Source organism: Maylandia zebra, linkage group LG20 (assembly GCF_041146795.1).
Source record: "Maylandia zebra isolate NMK-2024a linkage group LG20, Mzebra_GT3a, whole genome shotgun sequence".
In the NCBI taxonomy this organism is placed as follows: domain Eukaryota; kingdom Metazoa; phylum Chordata; class Actinopteri; order Cichliformes; family Cichlidae; genus Maylandia; species Maylandia zebra.
Window position 1 is genome coordinate 29,405,075 of NC_135186.1, and position 20,591 is coordinate 29,425,665.

General features: G+C 40.0%; 1 protein-coding gene across 1 annotated transcript; it reads left to right on the forward strand.

Annotated features, from left to right (window-relative positions):
* Positions 1–13,633: 13,633 nt before the first annotated feature.
* Positions 13,634–19,981, forward strand: scrt2 (scratch family zinc finger 2). The gene is made up of 2 exons (XM_004546433.4): positions 13,634–14,226; positions 17,568–19,981. The coding sequence occupies exons 1-2, from the start codon at positions 14,067–14,069 to the stop codon at positions 18,365–18,367; spliced, it is 960 nt and encodes a 319-aa protein (XP_004546490.1). The 5' UTR covers positions 13,634–14,066; the 3' UTR covers positions 18,368–19,981.
* The last annotated feature ends 610 nt before the right edge of the window (positions 19,982–20,591 follow it).

The window sequence follows — 20,591 nt, forward strand, 5'->3', positions numbered from 1 at the left end:
GGACAGGTCTGTTTATTAGCCACATGCGGTCAAGCATGGCAGGAACAGCTGAGCGCTGGCAGGTGTCAGGCCCTGCGAGGGCTCAGGCACCGCTGGCAGGCCTCGGCGCTCATTTCACGCATGTTATTGTCACACTAGCTAGGTTGAAAAAGGAGGTCGCTGGGTGCACAACAATATAAGTGCTGAGTGATGAGGTTTCCTCAGAGTCACAGTGGTGTGTACGACTGCCGGCAATCTGGGTTGTTTGTGGAAATCAATGAGTCATCTGGAGTTTTGTTTTCAGTCAAGACGGAGGAGGAGCTTTATTCACGGAACATCAAGATTTATTTTCTCGTTTCTGGAAGCCACCTAATTTCAAAAGACCCCTTGGAATTTACAAATTTACACTCTTGCACAATACCAGAACGTAGTAAATGATAAGTGAACATTAAGACAGAAAAACAAAAAGATCACCCACTGAAAGGTTATCTCTTCCTGAACGCGTGCTTGCAGACATTTACAGAGCCTTGAGGAGAAAATGAACTTCAAATTAAAATGTCTATTTGATGCATTATCCTAATAGGGACGGATGGGGAAAGAGAACTCTGCGGTGCTCTCATCCTTCAGCCTGAGGGGACAGACTTGGAGAGTTGTCATTACCAACTTAGCCCATCAAAATGAGCCTGTTGGGAGGTGGATTCACAGAGATTGTCTGCTGTTTTGACAGGTGTCTGTGCTGGTTAATTTATCAGGCAATTACAGAATAAATGGAGCTATCTTTACATGGGAAATATGATTGATTCTGTAAGAATTGCACAATAATTTAATTTCTTTTAAGAGTTAGATTGTTGGGTTTTGACTTGAGTATTGAAAAGAAAGCAACTTAACTGTAGCTTCAAGTATGTAAATACAGGTATATTTTATGGAATATATGATTTATTATATTTCTATGCTGATCTTAATTTGTTTTCTTATTTCCAATATTGCCTTTTCCATAATGCTGCACTGTAGTCAACTCCACTTATTTTCAAAGATGCCAAATAAATACATTTCATTTAATATTGTTCACACAGATCACGTAATTGTTAGTGTAAAACGATTTCTTATAGCTTCAGAAACCGGAAGCTCTTGATTACTGTGATCAACAATCCAAACCCAAAGACGTATCACATGTAGGAGAATACAGGTGAATTACCATATTATTACAGGAGTACTCGTGGCTACAGCTGGAGAACCTTTCAAAAGGATTTATATTGCTATACTTTGTTTTCCAATGAAAAGCAAGATTTTGTTTTGTGTTGGAAATCTAGTGAACCAAATCGAGCCCAAACTCTCTCCCCACCATCTCAGCTTGATTTGTTTAGTTGAATTCACATTTTTTTAAAATCTTAACTGAATATTTTTTAAAGTTCACAAAAGTAATCTACACTTATAATGACAACATTTTAGTTAATAAAGTTCATTAATTGCCAGATGTTTCCAAATTCATGAAATAATCGTGTGCAAAATAAAATTTGGGGATTTGCTCTTGCGCAGCAGTGATGCTATCATGCTGATGAAATGTGTCTACAGACACACAAACACAAACTCAAAGGTACTAAAAAAAATGCCTTTTTTAATTTAATTAAATGTGGCATTCCTCAAAGGTCCACTAAAGCTTCCAATACATACATGTTTCACCTCAGCGAGGTCTTTCAAAAGTATGTCAAATGTTTGCCTTTTTGCACAAATGTCGGTGGATGACGCCCAGATTTTAACTTGCATTAAAAAATATAACAATGTAAAATGTATTATGGTTGCCTGTTAAAGTCAATATTGATTCTAGAATTTTGTTCACTTTTAAACCATTAAAAAGCTTTTCTCTGCATTAAATCAAGACCCTGGCTTGACTGTGATGGGTGATGCTGCTGGACGGTCCAAAGCCTTGGCTAACAAACAAAACTGACCAGACGTCTCCCATTAAAGTCCCCAAAACTCTGGGACAGAGTGCACAATGAGATCATACTGGCAACTTCTTTAATGTGACTTAAATCTGTTATTAAATTACCTGTATTCATTTTTTATTTGATCTGTCTAGCTTTTCCTTGTTATTTGCCTGTCTGCATAGCTTTGATTCTTTTTTAATAATTTTAATGCATTTTATTTGGGGCACTTATTTCCAATTCTATGTAAGAAGGACTTTCTTAAGAAAACTAGCATATAAAAGCAAGACTTACTACTAGTAGTTCCCACTAGAGTAGTTGTCTTCTTAACATTTTGCTAAGAAAGACGACATTCACATGCACATTGACAAGGTTAAATGAATGAAGTATGTTTTAGGGCTTAAAAATCAGATAATTCTCACATTTAATAAGTTGTATGTTGGAATTTTGGACATTTTTACTTGAATATATCAGTAACAGGTTTTTAGGAAAATCTTTATTTGCTATGAAATTAGCTAAGTGACTGTTTAAGTAATCGTTCAGGTTCCAGACTTAAAAATCTCTGCACTTTACAGTCTGTGCATCATAGCCATTATTGATGGGCCAGACAGCAGACGGGCAAGCAGCCTTTATGCAGCCTATATAAAGTGTGACCCAGGAGCCAGGGCTTTCTGTATGTGTGCCAACGTGGACGTGCTTCCAGCAATAGTCATGTTTCTGCCAGCTGCATCATCTGTGCCTGCACAAAAGCGTGCCCTTTGAAAAGCGCTCAACACACACAAAAGCAGTGATGCGTGGTGCACATGCCTCAGTGTGCAAACGTGCATGCTCACATTGCTCTTTGCACAACTTCAGATAACCAATAAAGCAGAGTGAAAAATATAAAGTGGGTACATTTCAGGAGATTCAATTTGAGTGTTTATTTTTTTTTAAACACTTCTTTAGATTAGATTAAATTGTTGCACACGTATTCAAAGAGATATATTACTGAGGCTGGTTAGAAAAGATTTGAGGTGAAATCTAAATATGTAGCAGTAGATTGAAGCAGAAGCAACAGAGCTCATCTGTCCTCTAGCAAGAGACTCACTGTGAGTCATACCAAGTGCACACATCACTGTAGAGACACTCAATTATGATTCAAATCTCCATAACGGGGCAATAAAGCCATTTGTCATGTGACCATCTGCAGTGCATCTCCTCTGATTCTGCATGAATATAGTTAGCCCCTGTGAAAGTGCAAAGAGTGGAACGTGTGGATTTATTAGTGCCAGACTCAAACTGTAATCACCACAGAATCAGTGCTGTGCTGATAGATTAATTTCATTTTCTGTGAATTTCTGAAAATCTCCAGCAGCTTAGAAACAAACCCGAGCCCTGTAGCCGGCTTTGTTATACTTTTTTCTCCTTTAAATTTCCAACAAAGTGTGAAGGGAGAGAACAACACCAGTTTAGTCCCAGCACCGTAATTATCGCCTGTTTTCGTCTCCCAGGGATGTTCACGGACAAGGGCCTCATAACAGGTGACAGAATGCCTGCCAGCCGCCCCCGGTTCCCCGCCCCCACCCCAGAATGGTGACTATTATAAACCAAAAACGTATGCTCTCAATATATATGCAAATGATGCTTGGTCCCAAGGTGAAGTTCGCAGAGCAGCAACGCTGCTTGCCTCTGTTTTGCTCATTTGCAAAAATGTTGAGAGTAACAAAGACCACAGGAAATTGAAAAATTGTTACTAAGTATTAGAAAAAGCAATCATTTTCCCCAGGCAGCCTAATCCTGTGGAAATTGATCTCACCTCTCTCCCTGACACAGTAAGAAAAACACATAAGTTGAAAATGCCTGCCTCAGTGTTGCCTAGTGGAAAATTTGTTTGTTGCAGATTTCTTTTATTTATTTATTTTTCTCTAATATAACTGCACCGTGGCGCGATGTCAGGAACCAGTATCTTTGTTTGTCCCCTTGGCTGCAAACAGGTGTAGAGGATCTTCAAAAAGAAAATTAGTAACCCATGTGTAATTGTTTTCCAGACTTGCTCCTTCTGCCGGACTGCTGTATTCATGCTGCATTCATGCTGCGTGCGTGCAAATCCGTCCATTTATTATCTAATTTTAAACAGGCTGATATCATCTCACTAATGCATTGGCTCTTCCTTTGCATGGAAGTACAAATTAGAAACGACAGTCTATTACCCACTGCTCTGACCTTTGTGATGGAACATAATGTGAAAAGACCTACAATACCTGTATTTGAGGGAGGGCGAGGACACAGTGGTGATTAATTAACCCAATTAATTTAGACTAAGATTATCTGTACAATTATTTCTCGATAAATCAGAGCAAGGTGTGATGATGACGATTATAGTTAAGGTTTAATTACTGCCTTAGAAAATGAAATTGCTTTACTAAGAACACACTTACGCATTTTGCAGAAGAAGAATTGCTCTACCACACAATTGTTTACACAAAATGTATTCATTGTTAAAGACAGATTAACAATTTAGAAATATGCTTATAGGATTTCTGCAAGGATAAGAAGATCAATACGACTTCTACCAATTAGAAGGTATTAAAATCCACCAACCAGCACCTTCAAAACTCACAAATTTACCTCCTTTATGTGGTTTATTTAGACTACTACTTGGAGAGCATTATTAACTTCCTGGAGTCTCTGCTGGTTGGCACATGCCACCTCTTATAGAGTTGTTAAGTGTCATTTTTACACTTCAGTTTTAGCATGGATTAAACACAGTAAAGCAGACTAATTAGTGAGGATTTTTAATCACTTATACAGAGCCAGCAAAGCTGTTTCCTGTTTCCAGCCTTCACAATAAACTAAATTAGCCAGCAGTGTTCGGAAAGTTACTCCTGTGAAGTTTCCTGCCCGGCATCAACAAGTTGTCAACCTGCAGCTTGGATTTACTGACAATCAACAGACTAATATTGTTGTTAGTGAAGCGCTGAAATTCTCACACCATCCTGAGAAAATCTAGTTTATTCAGGAGGTTTATGATATCAGCAGGGAATTGACAACATATAGGACAACTTTGAAGTCAGCCTTCTCTTTGGAAACACCTCCAGCAAACACACCCTGGACCACAAAGTCTATTGAGCATAGACACACACGTCAGTGCTGTGTCTATAATTACTGCAATTACTGGGATTAGTAAACATAAGCAATCATTTCAAACTGTAATTTGAAAAAAGCAATCCCGCAACTGTACTACGTTACTATGTAATCTATAAATCAAGCATTACTTCAGGCAGGCCACAAAGTCAAACTCAGCTACAGTTGCTGCTGATCAGCTGATCTCAGTGCCAGGCACACTAGCTGATAAGCCTCTAAATAACAAATGGTAAATAGACTGGTTCTTATATAGTGCTTTTCTACTCTACCTGGGCACTCAAAGCGCTTTATTCAAAATCCCTCATTCACCCATTAATACAAGCACTTTTTTTTAAAACATGTAAGTACTTTCTATCCAACATTCACACACATTCAGACTTCGACGGATGCATCAGAGAGCAACCTGGGGTTAGCATCTCGCCCAGGATATATTTGCCATGAAGATGGAGCAGCTAGGGTTCAAACCACCAACCTTCCGATTAGCAGATGACCTGTGCTAATTCCTGTAGCTATGGGAAATAAAGTCCGCTTACATTTGCTGTTAATCTGCCACCCACTTTGCAACCCACCTCTACCCTAGCTCTTCTGATCATACTGCATCTAAAGCTACATCCACTTTGGAAATGTTTTGAATGTTCTGAATCACATTTTGCTACTGCAAGCAACTGCAAGTGTTTACGAGCGGAAAAAAGTGCTGGAAATGAGAAGTAGGTGGGATCCCAGATGAAATTTTCTGTACTTCTAGGCCAGTGACCAAAGTGAATTTCCAATGAGAGTGAAGAATACAGTGAAGAAAGTATAGTAAATATATTTATGGGTTGCCTAGGCAATCAGAAACTGGAATTACCAGCTTGAGGTTTCTGTTACTGTGATTTGGTAGTATATAAATAAAACTTAACTTTAACTGATTGGAATAGGGATGTCTGCAAGCGACCGGTCATCAACTTCAAAAACAATATCCATTGAATAAATCACTTCCATTGTGTACATAGCTTAACTGACTCAGTGTCATCTGTTGTCACTGATGCCTGCTCTTTTCCGTACTGCAGTCTTCCTCCTGCTGCACATATATCCATTGAAGTGTGGGGAGGTCCCAGAACAGAGTCATACTGTGAATACAGATTTCTTCAAATGGAAACACTGGTGGTTTTTTGACTATAGAGGTCCCCATTGCACTGAAGACACTGTTAACTTCCTATTTACTGTGCACAAAGTAATAAGTTAAGCTTTACTTTGATATCAGATGCTTGAATTAGATCAGGATTTATTTTTTTATAGTGAACAAAGACAAATTAAGATACTTGGTTTAAACTTTATTTCCTTTTTAAAAAAAATAAGTATTTACTTTAGGTACCTAAGCTTTTTCTTAACACTGGGTCATTCAAATGTGACACTTAGTCAGTACCTGGTGCATTTGAATTTGATGCCAATGGTCCAAATATGAAGTATGTGGAGAGCCATTGGTGTCACATCATGTTGTTGCATTGCCTCAAAGTTGAGATCAGAGAGCCAAGGCTTCTGGTGTAGTCAGCAGCCATCTGGACCAAGGCTTCCTGTTCTGTCCACTGGTAATGGTTTGTGAATGCAGACAATAAAAGTAAAAGCTTAAACAAAGAGCTAAAGCATCAATGGTTTTGAGATTACATTTTGCTAACTGAAATCCCTGTTTTGCAACCCAAGTCTGACTGCATGTGACCAAAACCTGCTTAAACACGATTGGTTATTAGCATTCAAGACTACAAGTGGACTACAACCAGAAGCCTTCTGGTACCAATAAACTACCGAGTCTGCATATTCATATCTGTCTACGTAGTTTAAGATTAGTTTAACTCAGTACCTGTCAGCTTCGCATCGCCAGTGGTTATTTATTGTATCATCTGTTCAAGTCACTGAATTTCCCTGACACTCCATGGTCTCTGGTCATCACGTTGCTGCTGTTTCTTTCTTCCCTTTAGTGGCTGACATGGGAGCTCCTGACTGAGGTAGAGATTTCATGTGGTTTATTGCTCACTTTCACAGGGATTATTTATTGAACTGCCAGCATGGCCCCTGCTCTCCACAGCCACCCAAAGCCTCTGTGTGACAGAGGAATTTATGTCACATGAACAGCATACTGAGCTCGAATTTAAGTGTTATTAAGAAATATCACTCATGCATAGGATACTATTTACAGTAATACATTCACACACACTGCGACTTCCTTTGACGGCACTTGAAGAAAAAATGATGATAGATTGTATGCAGGGTGTAAGGCTATAAGAGAGAGCAGGGAGGAGACAGAGGGGGAACTAGGTTTCAAGTATTCCACAGGCTAAATGAAGAACAAACATCCACCATACAAGACAGTGAAGGGGAAAAGATTATCATCTGGAGATGAAAGGCAGAGAGAGAGGGAGAGAGATCCATTCACTGCCACACAGCTGTCTTATTTGCAAGGTGTTGAGAAACCACTTTTTTTTCTCCAAGAGGATGAAAAGATTCTTCTGAAGCCAAAAGGGTCTGCTATCATTTTTGGGCAGCTTGAGCAGTAGAGATGTTATTAGCATAAATTATCTCCCCCACCAAAGAGATAGGAACATGCTAGCTCCTTTCTGCTTTTCACACTTAATTGCCCTATTTACTGAACAGTTGCCCGTGGACAACAAACGCACACACGCTCGGAGATGCATACAGGACAACAGGCAGACACAAGCCAAATAGGGCATGAGTGATACACGGAACTATCTGCCAAACAGCATTAGATACCGTGTGACTGGGGAGGCAGTTAAGGTCCATTCAGACTTCATGTTAAACTCGAAATCTACAGCACATTCATTACTGGTTTCCTGACCTTCTTCACTGAGCCACGTCTCATCACTGTCAGTGTAAAAGGAAGGTTTGCACCAAATGGAGTGAAAGAGCTGTGGCAGAATAAGGAAATAAATTAGAAGTATTTTGTAATTTAATAAATACATGTTGCATATTTAAGTTCTTTTTTTAATGCCATAAAATACCATTTCTCCATTTTGGTTTTGCCGATTTATTTAGTACACCAACAGAACAGTTAGATTCTAGCATCTGTGCTCATCATTCCTTGCAAATTATTATTATTTTTATGTAAAATTGAAGAGGGGGTATCTATGTCCTCAGGACCCCACAGGATGCCACAGACATTCAACTGTCTCTACAGTTTGTGTACCGCTGGGAAAGTGCTGTCTGTGGAAAATGTTTATGTCCAGGGAGTCGTTAACGAAGCTCAGTTATTTTAATCAGCTGCCTAAATCCAACATTTCCGACACTGCTTATTGACATCATGTCTTGTTGTGGTGTTTAACTGCCTTTGTGGTAACATGCATTCGACAGTTTGCAGTGCATGCTGCTCTGCTTCTTTGTTGAACTTTAAATAGTCAAAATATCTCCACACTACTGCACAATTAATCCTTTTTTTTGGTCTTCATCCTTTAAGTCTTGGGTTTTGTCTGTCAGGATGTCTTTTTCGGTAACGCTGTCACTCAAGGTTTCGTTCACATTTTCTGTTGTCAATTGTTTGTTATGTCACTCACACTCTCAAGTAAGGCAAAAAATAGATGTTTACACTTAATGGACTCTTAGCTTTTCTTCCACTAACCCAACTGAGTCTTATTATATGAGCAGCTCAGGTTTCAGGTTTTATGTGTGCGAATCTCTGTGAAAAATCAAGTTTTCTGTGCAATAACTCTTTAATTATGTCAGGAGAAAAGACACATCTGTAATAAAATAAATGGATGGAGTAATTCTGTGGTGAAGCAGTGTGAAGGAACAAATCAACTAGACTGACTTCATTTATGTGGCTGGGCAGGTCATCTCCATAACCCTGGAGGGCCATACAGGATGTTAATAAGGCTGATAGTATCTCAGCCCTCCCACCATCTGACCAGAAGAGAAGCCCCTCCAGCCCCTCCAGCCTTCGGGGGTGCAGTCACTATGGTAACATCCTGAGGCACTGACCACATGTCAGTGGGAGTCTGGGGGCCATAAGTGGCCCAGAACTCTGGCATTAGGAGGAGAGCGAGGATGTGGAACAACTGGCAAAAAAAAAAAAGTGTCATGCTGCTGTAGAAATGTTTGAGGTGTTGTTTTTCACAGTTCATCTCTAACATGTAGCAGACTTGTGGCATGTATTCTATAATTTAACATTAAAATTCATATGAGATTACATGTTGCAGTAATTAATTAGCAGATCATATTAAAGCCATGTGGGGAACAGCCTGAGCACAGAATATTTAATGAGATGTTGGTGTAAACATGCTGGTTGATGCCTTTTCCAGTTACAGGTGGTTTTATTCCACAAAGCCAAATTGCCAGCCATCATTCTGGGAGATGTGGACGATATCAGTATTCAAGACGGTTTTTCACCGGCATTAGAGCATTATAGCGTTTTTACAGTTTGTCTGTTTGTTAGCAGGGTTACTCTAATTTGCAATAATTTGCATGGAAATTTGACCAGAGTTGGAACTTGGCCCAACTGTTTGAAATATGGAGTCAAGAATTTATTTGAAGAATTCACTACTACTGTAAAATAGTCCAAAATAGTGCAATAAATCTTCATGCATAGATATCAGATTGAAAAATAATAAAGAAATTGCAGGCATTGTCTTGATTTTTTTTCCCAAAAATGTCATAAGCTAATCTAAACCCAGATATCTTTGTGTAGATGTGTAGATGTAATTTACAACCTTAGCGGAAGTTTGTAGTCTGTCTTCATTAAAGGTTATGCACTTTGCAAGTACCTGGATTTCTTAACTGGATTATTCAAAAATGCTGTTTGATCATAATTTTATTTAAAATTAAACTGAAACACAGTTAAGACTAAACTAGTAACACGCCAACTGCTTTTTAAATCTGGAAGTAATGACTCACAGTGCAATCTGGAAATGGTTCCTGCAGCTTCTTGAGATTTGCACAACTTCCCCCAAAATCTGTTTCTGTTCATCACAATTTTTACAATGTCTCAAACTTCAAGATCACAGCACCCCCCCCCCCCCCACCCCCCACCGTGACATCTCAGTTAGTTTGAGGTCAGGATTCAAAGCAACTCACTATTCCAAATCATGAATTTTCTGTTACTGATATAGTTGTTGCATAGCGTCTCTTAATGTTATGGCCTTTGACTGCTACCTTAACATTCCTCTTTAAGGCTTCTTTACACAATTGTAAAATTTGTTGTTGCCTGAATTTTTGCAATTAGGCAGCAAAATGGATTGGACCCAATTTTGCCTCAACTGCCTTTGTTTTTTGTGGCATAGATTGAGCAAAGTGCTGAAAACAGCCCTCCTTTGGTCTTTATTGACATGACAGCATCACACAAAATATGAAAGCTGCACATTCATGATGGGAATCTCCATCTCCGCCATTCTCCTCTGCCCTCTGACATCAACAAATCACTTTTTTCCAGAAAAGTTCCATTTATTGGATATTTTCTTATTTTTTTTGGACCATTCACTGTAAACCCTGAATATGGGTGTATTTAACAATGTGCCCAGGACTAAATTGGAGACTTACTAAGAAAAGACACCTTCTTTAGTACTTATGGTAAAATGTCAGATACACTTTTTTCCTAACTGTTTAATATTTGGGCTTTGTCCTACTGCATTACTTTTTAAAGCTTCTGGGAAACAACAGCAAAATGTAAACATTTTGTTGCACTTAAAACTGAAATCAGTTACAAGTGAAATTTTAGGCACTTCATCTTGCGATGACTCTATTTTTTATTTATTTTCTTAAAACTTTTTAAATATTAATTAAAAGATTTAAGAGGGTAGGAAAAAAAAGTCATATCGCTCCCTAACAAAAATAAATGTTACCCTTAACTAACAACTCCTTGAGCGTATCAGATCTAAAGTTCATGCTTCAACGACATACTGCACACTACGTTCTGTTGCATTGTACAAAGAGCAGAATAACAAGAGCTTTTGCCAGAGGTGCGCTGTAGTTCAGGAAGACACAGACTGCAGGTTTAAGAAGCTGCAGAAAAAGGTCAATATCAGTCAAAGAAAGGTTCATTCTTCATTTAACCTCCAGGCTCTGTGGAATGAAATCTGAAGAATAACTCAGCAGCTACACAGATGTTTGTTTTTTCTCTCTGCAACATTAATGTATTATCACAACAAGAAAACAGCTGCAATTAGATCAGTCAGAATAGATTACACTGTGAGAAATACTTCCTCAGATGACTCATACCAAAGAGTGTTTACTAAAAAATGTATTTCACCAGAAAAACAAAACTTCACCGCAGTTCGTTGTTTCAGACAGTTATTCTTCCCCTGACCTTGCTCGTCCTTGGCTGTGGACTATAAGCCTGGTGACAGCGGCGTCAACTTGTCCTGTAATGTACAATCACATATTTGTGATAAATCCTGACCGCACAGATTTAAACCGTCCACTCTTGGCACCCGCTGCGGCCGATCCACAGGGTCACCGTTAGTGGAGAATATGATTTAGGAGGCCCGCAGGAAGTGGGCACGCCGAGACGTCTGAGTAAATCTACACCACCTTTTACCACTTTCAAGCTCAATTTTAAGAGTATGATCAACATGGAAAATCCATATTTATGAAATTAGTCAAAAGGTTCTCAAGAAAACTGACATTTTCAGGAGAATCCACAAGTGGCTCTAAACACTGAACATGTTCTCCTGATGTTGGACTTCTATAATATCTATAACAACTACTGTTAATATCCAAGATGCAATCAATAAAAAAGTGATAGTATTACCAGTTAAATAAGGCAGAATGTTGAAATAAAAGAAAAAAAAAGATTAATCAAGTTAATTGCCAGTAAATTAACCACAGCTAATTCTGACATTCAATTAATTATTAAAAGCAGGGAGAAGAGAAAGGTCCAACAAGCCGTACCAAAATAGCTTTTGATAGCATGAAAACTGAAAAGAAATTCTTAAAGCTGTTCAATTTGTAGATAAGTAAAATACTGTTGTTGTTGTTTCAGTTACAAAATACTCTACAAGCTACAGTTTTGTGCAGTCATTTTGTAGATCAACTGTGATCTGTTAAAAGTACACGCACATATAATAACAGCTTACTGACTGTCTACAGAAGAACCTGAAACTGTGCTTCTTAAAATTCTTCTTAGAAAATCTCAACTGACCCACATTTTGTTTTGTAAGTGGATTTTACATTAAACATTTTCAGGGCTTCACTCTAAAAAAAAGGGAAAAAATAAAAAGGAAGCTTCTTTTTCAGATTAGTTTTTATTCAGTGGTTTTACTGGTCTGACCCACCCAAAATAAAACTGGCCATATGTGGCCCCCGAACTATGAATAATTTGACACCCTGATGCACAATCAATTATCAAATATGTTATCTGGTAAAAGCTTTACACAGCTGGTATTTCATTTTTTTGCTGTTGAACTGAATATCTTGGGGTTTTCACTGATATGTAGAGTAAACAAGTAATCTGAAGATTTTACCTTGGGTTTTGGGAATCTCTGGTGGGTATTTTAAAAAAAATATTTTCTGACATTTTATAAATAAAATGTAAAAATAAAACATTTTATAAATAAAATGTTCAGTGAAAGAAATATCTGAGAAACTTTTGTATCATACTGAATTTTCTAGCACCGCTCAAGCCACAGGAAGAGAAAAGCAAAGCACACATGGACACACACAGATCTGATGTTACTTACAACAGAAAGAGGAACAATTTTCTTTTAATAGTCTTGACTCATATTTGTACAATAATGTGTTATTTAGTCAAACTAGTGATGTGATGCGAGTGCTTCCTGTTGACAGTGAATCAAACAGGTGCATCATTTGTGTTTTCTGCTTTGTGAGGCAACTGCAAGATTTTGTTTTGTCTTTTTTTTTCCCCGTGTGATGAAATCTCTAATGAAAAATGATGCAGCATAACAATCACGGTGTGAGCTAATGAATTCACACAAACACAAACCAACCCAGAGATATGCAGCCAATTTAGTGAGCACGAATCTAATTCTGGATTTCACCCTAATCAAAAAAGATGTAATTAATTAATCAGATAATTCACTGCCACGCATGGCAGGACACACATCTGTGCACTGGTAATGGGGAGGGAGAGAGCGAGAGAGAGAGGGGGAAGCTGAGCTGTGCGGCGCTTGTACTTCCCTGTAGCCAAGCTCGTCAGCAGTGCTGGAATCCAGTGCAGCTTTAAAAAAGGTCCAGCTCTCCCAGACGCTCTGATAGCCTCTCCTCTGTACTGTATGTGTGCTCTCAGCATGTGAGTACAGTGCGGCGTGTCGAAGGGATGGAAAGATCTGAAGCTGTTTGTGGTAAAGGAGGTGACATGAGGGAGGCCGTGCCTGTACAAGACAAACATAAACTGTGCCACTTCATCTGAAAACAATGGGGGACAGGACACTGAGTGTGTTCTCATCCACATCTCCATTGTCTACCCTCCTCTTTTACTCCTCCTCTGAGCATGGAGCATAAGAGGGGTGAAAGGGGGAGGGGAGGAGAGGAGGAGGGGGAGCAGCAGTGGGGGCAGTGGGGGTCTGGCTGTGTTCTTTCTCCTCTGTCTGTGTGCGAATGCACAGACGGTTCAGTAGTAATTTGATGTGTGTCCCCGGGGACATTTGATGGATTAAAGCTAAGCAGCTCCATTTCGCAGCACCACCTGATCTTCCACTGCCTGTGCCCCATATAAAGGCTGGCGTGATTGCTGATCTCAGCTAGTCTGACAGTCTCTCTCTCTCCCTCCTCTCTCTGTCTGTCTCCATCTCTTCTCTTCCTCACTGGTCCCTTAAGCCTGCTGCATCACAGGAGCTATCCAGTGCTGAACAGGATCGCTTTTATTTTTTATTTTTTTATTTTTCCGGGGGAAGCTGGGGGAGCCAGAGAGTATCACACAGCATTGCCGGCAGCCTTGTTGTCCACTGGTTTCCATTTTCTTTCTTATCTTATGTTTTTGGCTCTTGTCTTCACATTAACCACAAGGATTATCGTCAAGCCAGCTCTGCTTGTGTGCTTCCTCAGAAGGGTCTTTTCAGTTCTCTCATGCGTTTTTCTCAGCTCTGTGTTTTTATCCATTGAAACATGCCCCGCTCATTTTTGGTAAAGAAGATCAAGCTTGATGATTTCTCTTCGTCCAATGTGGCCACTTCCAATCATCATCACCACCTGGACGACTCGTTCACTTTTGCACGCTCCATCACAGACTCGGTGACCAGCCTCGGGGTTCGTCTCAGCGAGAATGGTGAGTTAACATGCCTCCAGTCCGAGCTGCTCCAGTTAAAGATGTGCTAGCGCTCCTGCCTGTAAACAGCTCCGGTGCTGATTTCAGCATGCCTGATATTTCCACACTTAGCACAGATGGTATCTTCTTTTGCTTTGTTGTTGAGTGAGAATTTCCTTTGAGTCAGCCAACAGCATGCTTGTAGCATGTAAATTAATTTAGATGTTACATTAAGCCAGCTGATTTTTGCACTGGTATCCTAAATAATCCTCTCCAGAGGCACCCCACCCCCACCAGTGTGCTCCCAGACTTTTGTTTTTTGACTCTAGTGAAGGACAGACGCAATTCAGGTCAAAGCCACGGATTAGTTTATGTAAATAGGGAGCAAAACGTGTGTCTAATCAGGAGAAGCTCCTGTTACGTATTTGTATGACTGCACCAACCTGTGGTGGCTGAATGCACATGGGCTGACTATATCTGGTCATCATGTGGACTAAAAAAATTCATGAATATGAGCGATGAGCATCAGATGATACATTTGTCCTTAGCTGTTATTGTCCTTGAGTTCCGATCACGGTCCGATCCTCCCTTGCCCCCCTCTTCCCATCCAAATGGAGCATGCACAGTCTCCCCACCCCCATCGCTCCACTACATCTTTCTCTTCCTTCCGGGCATTTGAAAACTAGCAGGGGTTAGAGTTTCAGCCGTGCAGGCCTATCGCCGCCACAAGAGACATTAACACAGTGTACAGTAGAGCCAGGAGGGAGGTGGGGAGTTGGGTTAAAGGGATAGTGAGGGGAAGGAGAAAAGGGAGACAAAAATGCTTGGGGCAGCAATGAGGCCGATCACGTGACAGATGTACAGTAAACACGAAGAAAGGCACATAGCTGCACTGTGGACACCACACTCACTGCTCGCACTAAGCTCCCGTCAGAGCTGTGAGGCGACCTTCACTTTCACGGTCCGCTTTAAGCCTGCCGCTTCCATTTTGTGGCCACGTTTGGTGGGCCATATGTGAGTCTTTGTTGTGGTTTCTCGGGATGTTTGCATGGCGAGAGAGGCTTCACGGTCCACGGCTAAATGCTGTGTTCATACCCACCTGTTATTCAACCTTGTCAGCAACAAGGTGAAATTCAAAAGACGGGGGATTAAAAAAAAAAAAAATGTTATTCGGGGCAAAAGAGACTGAACAGGTTTACAAAACTCTAAATAACTTCCAGGTGAAGACTAAAAAAAATTATGTCTGTTAAAACGTTTTTATATATTTAATCATATAGTGCAGCTTACACTAATTCTGTTTTTTAGTTTTCCTTCTGCAAGATTTAAAATAATTAGAAATCCATTTGTATAATTTTTGTCACTCTCTATTGTTCTTGAATCTATTGTTCAACACCGTGAATAATGCATTATATTAAAAAGAAAGAAAACACAATAAGGCAAAACATTAATTTTGACAAAAGGTATTTAATTCTAACAAAAGAATTGTTCTTTTCATGCCGAGTTAAAAAAAAAAGGTAAAAAAAAAAAGAATCCTCAGCGTGGCTGAAATCCCTAACATCAGCACTTCTGCCGTGCCAGGAGAGTTTCTTCCCCCCATTGTGGAGACATTTGACTTGAGTGTCTGTCGAACAACAAAGAGGGGTGGCTGAGAGGGTCCATTAATTACATGCTTGCTTTGCATTACAGAAATGAGTCTATGGGCTGTAAAGGCTGATACAGCTCGAGTCCTAAAGCTTCGTGTCTGACCTTGGGTAATTGAAACATAGTAAACAATTCTGCTTATACTGATGCAGCAAAGTATGCTTTGCTGATAAAAAAAAAAAAAAAAAGCAGAAAAAGCCCATGCTGCGATTTGTAGCATGCAGTTATATTCATAACATTTAATAGTGTGGCTGCAAAACAGGTGGATTTAATTTCTGAAGCAGAAGCAGCACTTGCCTATTTAACTGTAATTATAAGAATATGTTTTTAAAGGATAAATAAACATGTGTTTTTTCTAATAATCTGGTTTTGAAAACAAGTGTTCCTCTCTTTCTGACAAACACCATCTGTGCATTTAAAAAAGTGAAGCCATGCAGTGCAGCACAATAATGTGTGCGCAGGCCTGGTGTTTTCCCTGTCCCCGGGTGTCATGGTCATGTCTTTGACAAAGTGGGTGTGTGAACTCAAACCCTTGGGAATGGAGACGCTGCAGTAAGAGAGCACTTCAACTGATTTCTTAATGGCTTGTTTCTTGGAGGTACTTCAGTGTGCTCACTGCTGCAGACAGGTGACCTTCTTCACAAAAAACGTGCATGATGCCATTTTGCACAATATCAAGCACGCACTCAATAGACTGCTATTGTGTGTTGCAGGTACTTGATCTGTTTCTTGCATTATTTCTGTCTTCTCCAGCACTCAGCTGTTCTAACAGCTGCACTATTTTTACAGATGATAGCCTATTGATCACTTCAAAACTTTGAATTTCATTAAAAAAGAAGTCAATACCTAATTTCCACTGCTTGCTGCACACGGTGCAGGAATGGCTTTTTTTCTGCAGTTATGCACTATTTGTCAGGGGAAGGAAATTTCACCACATTTTATGTTTGCTCGCTTATGTTTAACCTATAGAATATCAAGCCTGAAGGTAGTATATGCTCCAGAGATTCATAACGTAAGGCTAGATCGAGTTACGTTTTGATGCATTTAGCTGCCAGCCAGCCTTCTAGCACTGAGCTGCTTCGGAGAGAAAGGAAAGACTTGAATGATGCCAATAAAATATATCACTCTGAAACCATGCTCTGCGCAGTTTAAATCACTTAGGGGCCTTGCTCTACTGCATCATGTTTAAACCTGCTTGAAGAAGTAGCACAAAAGACCTGCATTAGATATGCATGTATCACATTAGTCTGTTTCACAACAAGCAAAGAAACACATTTAATTTGTTAAACCTGTATAAAAAGCTTTAAAATAAAATAGTAAAAAAAGGGGAGATTTTTATTCTAGGATTTAGTCTTAAAATATAATTCTCTTTGATGTCAGCAGTCGCAGTGAAAGACGGGCCAGTCAGTGAGCCTACTACATTTAAGAAGGATTTTAATATGCATCTTCCTACACAGGAGACTTCTTTGATGAGCTATTATCTAGCGCTCATCTTTATTGTAAAATTGCAACCTCTCTAAACGCAGCTGAGCTTGCACGTTTCCCTGCATCACTGAGCTATTGTCTGTACAACCTGTGGGTTGTGGAAAAAATGAAATTAGCTCTGCCACTCAGTCTTTCACCATCATGCAACACTACAATCATGTAATCATTAGCATGTCACTGTGTCCTTACTCATCACAACCCTTGGCCAACTGTGTTTGTGTGTTTCTCTTGTCCAGGATACATCCAGGATTACATCACGCCATCTGTATACCAGGGGGAGAAGAAGATGGAGCACAAGCTTGCTTCACCAGTGTCAGACCCCCTGTACACCCAGGTGAGCAGCGGAGGGGAGTACTGTGACCCTGACCTGAAGCACCCCGACAGCCCCCAGTCTGGCATGACCGCCAGCGGCTTCTACACTGGTGAATCGGAGGCCCTGGCCGAGGGTTACACCATGGATGCCTTCTTCATCTCTGACGGGCGCTCGAGGCGAAAGGGAGATGGGGAGAGTCGTGGTGGAGGCTCCAGAAGCAGCAGTGCCAACGGTGGGGCTCAGGAGAGGGGAGCCGGCACGCCTCGCCACACCTGCAATGAGTGCGGCAAGACGTACGCCACCTCCTCCAACCTCAGCAGACACAAGCAGACGCATCGCAGCCTGGACAGCAAGATGGCCCGCAAGTGTCCCACCTGTAGTAAAGTGTACGTATCCATGCCAGCGCTGGCCATGCACATCCTCACCCACGACCTCAAGCACAAGTGCGAGGTGTGCAACAAAGCCTTCAGCAGGCCGTGGCTGCTTCAAGGTCACATGCGCTCACACACGGGGGAGAAGCCCTTTGCCTGCGCCCACTGTGGCAAAGCCTTTGCTGACCGTTCAAACCTCCGCGCCCACATGCAAACACACTCTGCCTTCAAACACTACAGATGCAAGCGCTGCAATAAGACCTTCGCTCTCAAGTCCTACTTGAACAAGCACTATGAGTCAGCTTGCTTCAAGGGCTCTGCAGACGAAGATGACTCTGGATCAGACAACTAACCACAAGGAAGAAGTAAAACACTGAACCCCTGTTGTAGGTTCACAACCAATAACCCTGTTCACTCTGCCCTCCATGCCTTTTTTCTTCCCTTTTTTTAGAAAGCAATATTTTCACTGAGATTACGTGAAGAAACTCTAATGATTATGGCAAAGACAATTTCAGAAGATGCTGGATTTTTTTCCCTGCACAGTAGCTAATCGTCCACAGAAACATACAATCAAACAACCTTCCCCCAAATAGAGACTGTAGATGATAGATGTACACAATTCAGCAACATGCTTGCCACGGATGTGGGAACATGGAAACACACAAAGACATGCGTGCACACACAGACACACACAGACACACACACACGATAATATATGAGGCCTGGCATGTGAATTTTTATCAATGACTAATATGATATTGATATCAATAGTAATAATATTTAGAATCCTGATATTTTATAGGAAATAGTAATGAAAAAAGAAAAAAAACATAAAAAAGGACTAACAGTGTTCTTTTGTTTTTTAGAGACAAAATGACCTCTTGTATTTTTATGCTGCTTTTTATTTGCTAAGAATTGAATTCTTTTGCAACTGCCAACATGAACTTTTTATGAAAATGTGAACTATGACAGTATTTGCAAAAAAGGGAGATCATTTTAAAAGGTAAAACACACAAACCCCTTTTCCACACCAGTGTTTCAATTCAATGGATGTTATTTTTCTATTTGATTTTTCTAAATTTATTTTTTTGTGCTGATTATCCCTTCTTAATCAAATGCTTCTTTGTAACTGTGGGTACTCACAAAAAAAAAGCCGAGTTAAATAAGCTATTTAAGATCATAGGTCATCCAATTCAATTCTGCAAGAGCAGTGGTTTTAAAACGTTGGCCTGTTGAACAGGTTATCACGCACTCCGCCTGATCAAATTCATAGTCTCACCCTGATGCACAGACACTGAGAGCCAGACCAAATGATCTCGTCGTTATAATAAGTGCCATGTGCGGTTGACTCGTCTATAGCAATGAAAACTCGTTGTTCTTCCTCCACCGTGGTGGCTTCCATAAACTCCAGTCTTTACGAGCAATCTTCACCCAGTGTTCGAGGTGCTCCCCCCCCCTCCGCCAGTGTTACCTCAGAGTGAAGGTATGGACTCACCCACCCTCAGTTACAAAGTGACAGTCAAATTTTTCTGTTTGTCTGTTTTATATGTCGCTAAAAGCTCCGCCCACAGTTTAGATGCATCCCATCTATTTATCATGTAAATACTTTATTTATTTACCTATTTATCTATCTATTTATTTATTTACCTGATTTTGTGTATTTATTGAAGACTTGCTTATTTATCATGTATTTATTTATGGTTTATAATTTTTAAAAAAGGAACATCCATTGACCTTGTAAGATGCTGCTGATTTTCAAAGAAAATGTTTATATGCATGAAAACTGTAGAGAGTCCATGGGACTTAGTTTTTTAAAGAGGAACAATGTACAGTAGCAGCGCTAGAAGACTTCAAATGAATGACTGCAGAAGTATTTTTGTTTTTGTGGCAATAACTTACCTGACATAGCAATTGACATGTATAACAATCATAACTCCACCTAGGGCAATAAAATGAAACAACTTTATCTCACGGTTTCTCCAAAGTCCACCTCCCCCTCCTCTTCCTCCTCATTACTGAAGATTTTCCGGGACTTTCTGTCTTTAAATCTCAGGCGACAAGGAATTTTTATAAACGGCCGACATAGACATGGATGTAGATGTAAAAACAAGTCAAATGATGTAGGTGTAATTAAGTTACACCAAGTCTGCAAAGGTGAAAAAGCAATAATAATTGTGAGAAAGTATCAAAATCTGTTCGTATTCACCTGAAAGTATTACTGTTGTTCAGACCAAGCAGGTGCAAAAATATCTTCTGGCAGCTTGAGTAACTGAATTGCTAGAAGGTTTACAATAAATCTCATTTAACACACTGACATAATAAAGCAATTAAATATAGTTAAATAAAGTCGCAACCGATCCCAAACGTGTCACGTGCCGTTGAAGGAAATCTCTGAGGCAGAATAAAGCTGGCTGCACGTACATCTTAACCAGCACTAATGAAAATGATCTTGACATGAACTGCCTTGGTGGAGAAAGTTTTCAAGACTGTTGCAATAAAACGACGCGCTGTAATGCACTTCTAACTCCCACATCATTTGTCCCGCATCCCTCCCCACCCCAACAGCCGTCCTCATC

What these genes read in the sequence shown, in the direction of transcription:
- scrt2 (XM_004546433.4), top strand. Translation starts at nt 14,067, where the DNA reads ATGCCCCGCTCATTTTTGGTAAAGAAGATCAAGCTTGATGATTTCTCT. An exon ending in GGTTCGTCTCAGCGAGAATG is followed by an intron (nt 14,227 to 17,567) that starts GTGAGTTAACAT and finishes TCTCTTGTCCAG; the next exon opens with GATACATCCAGGATTACATC.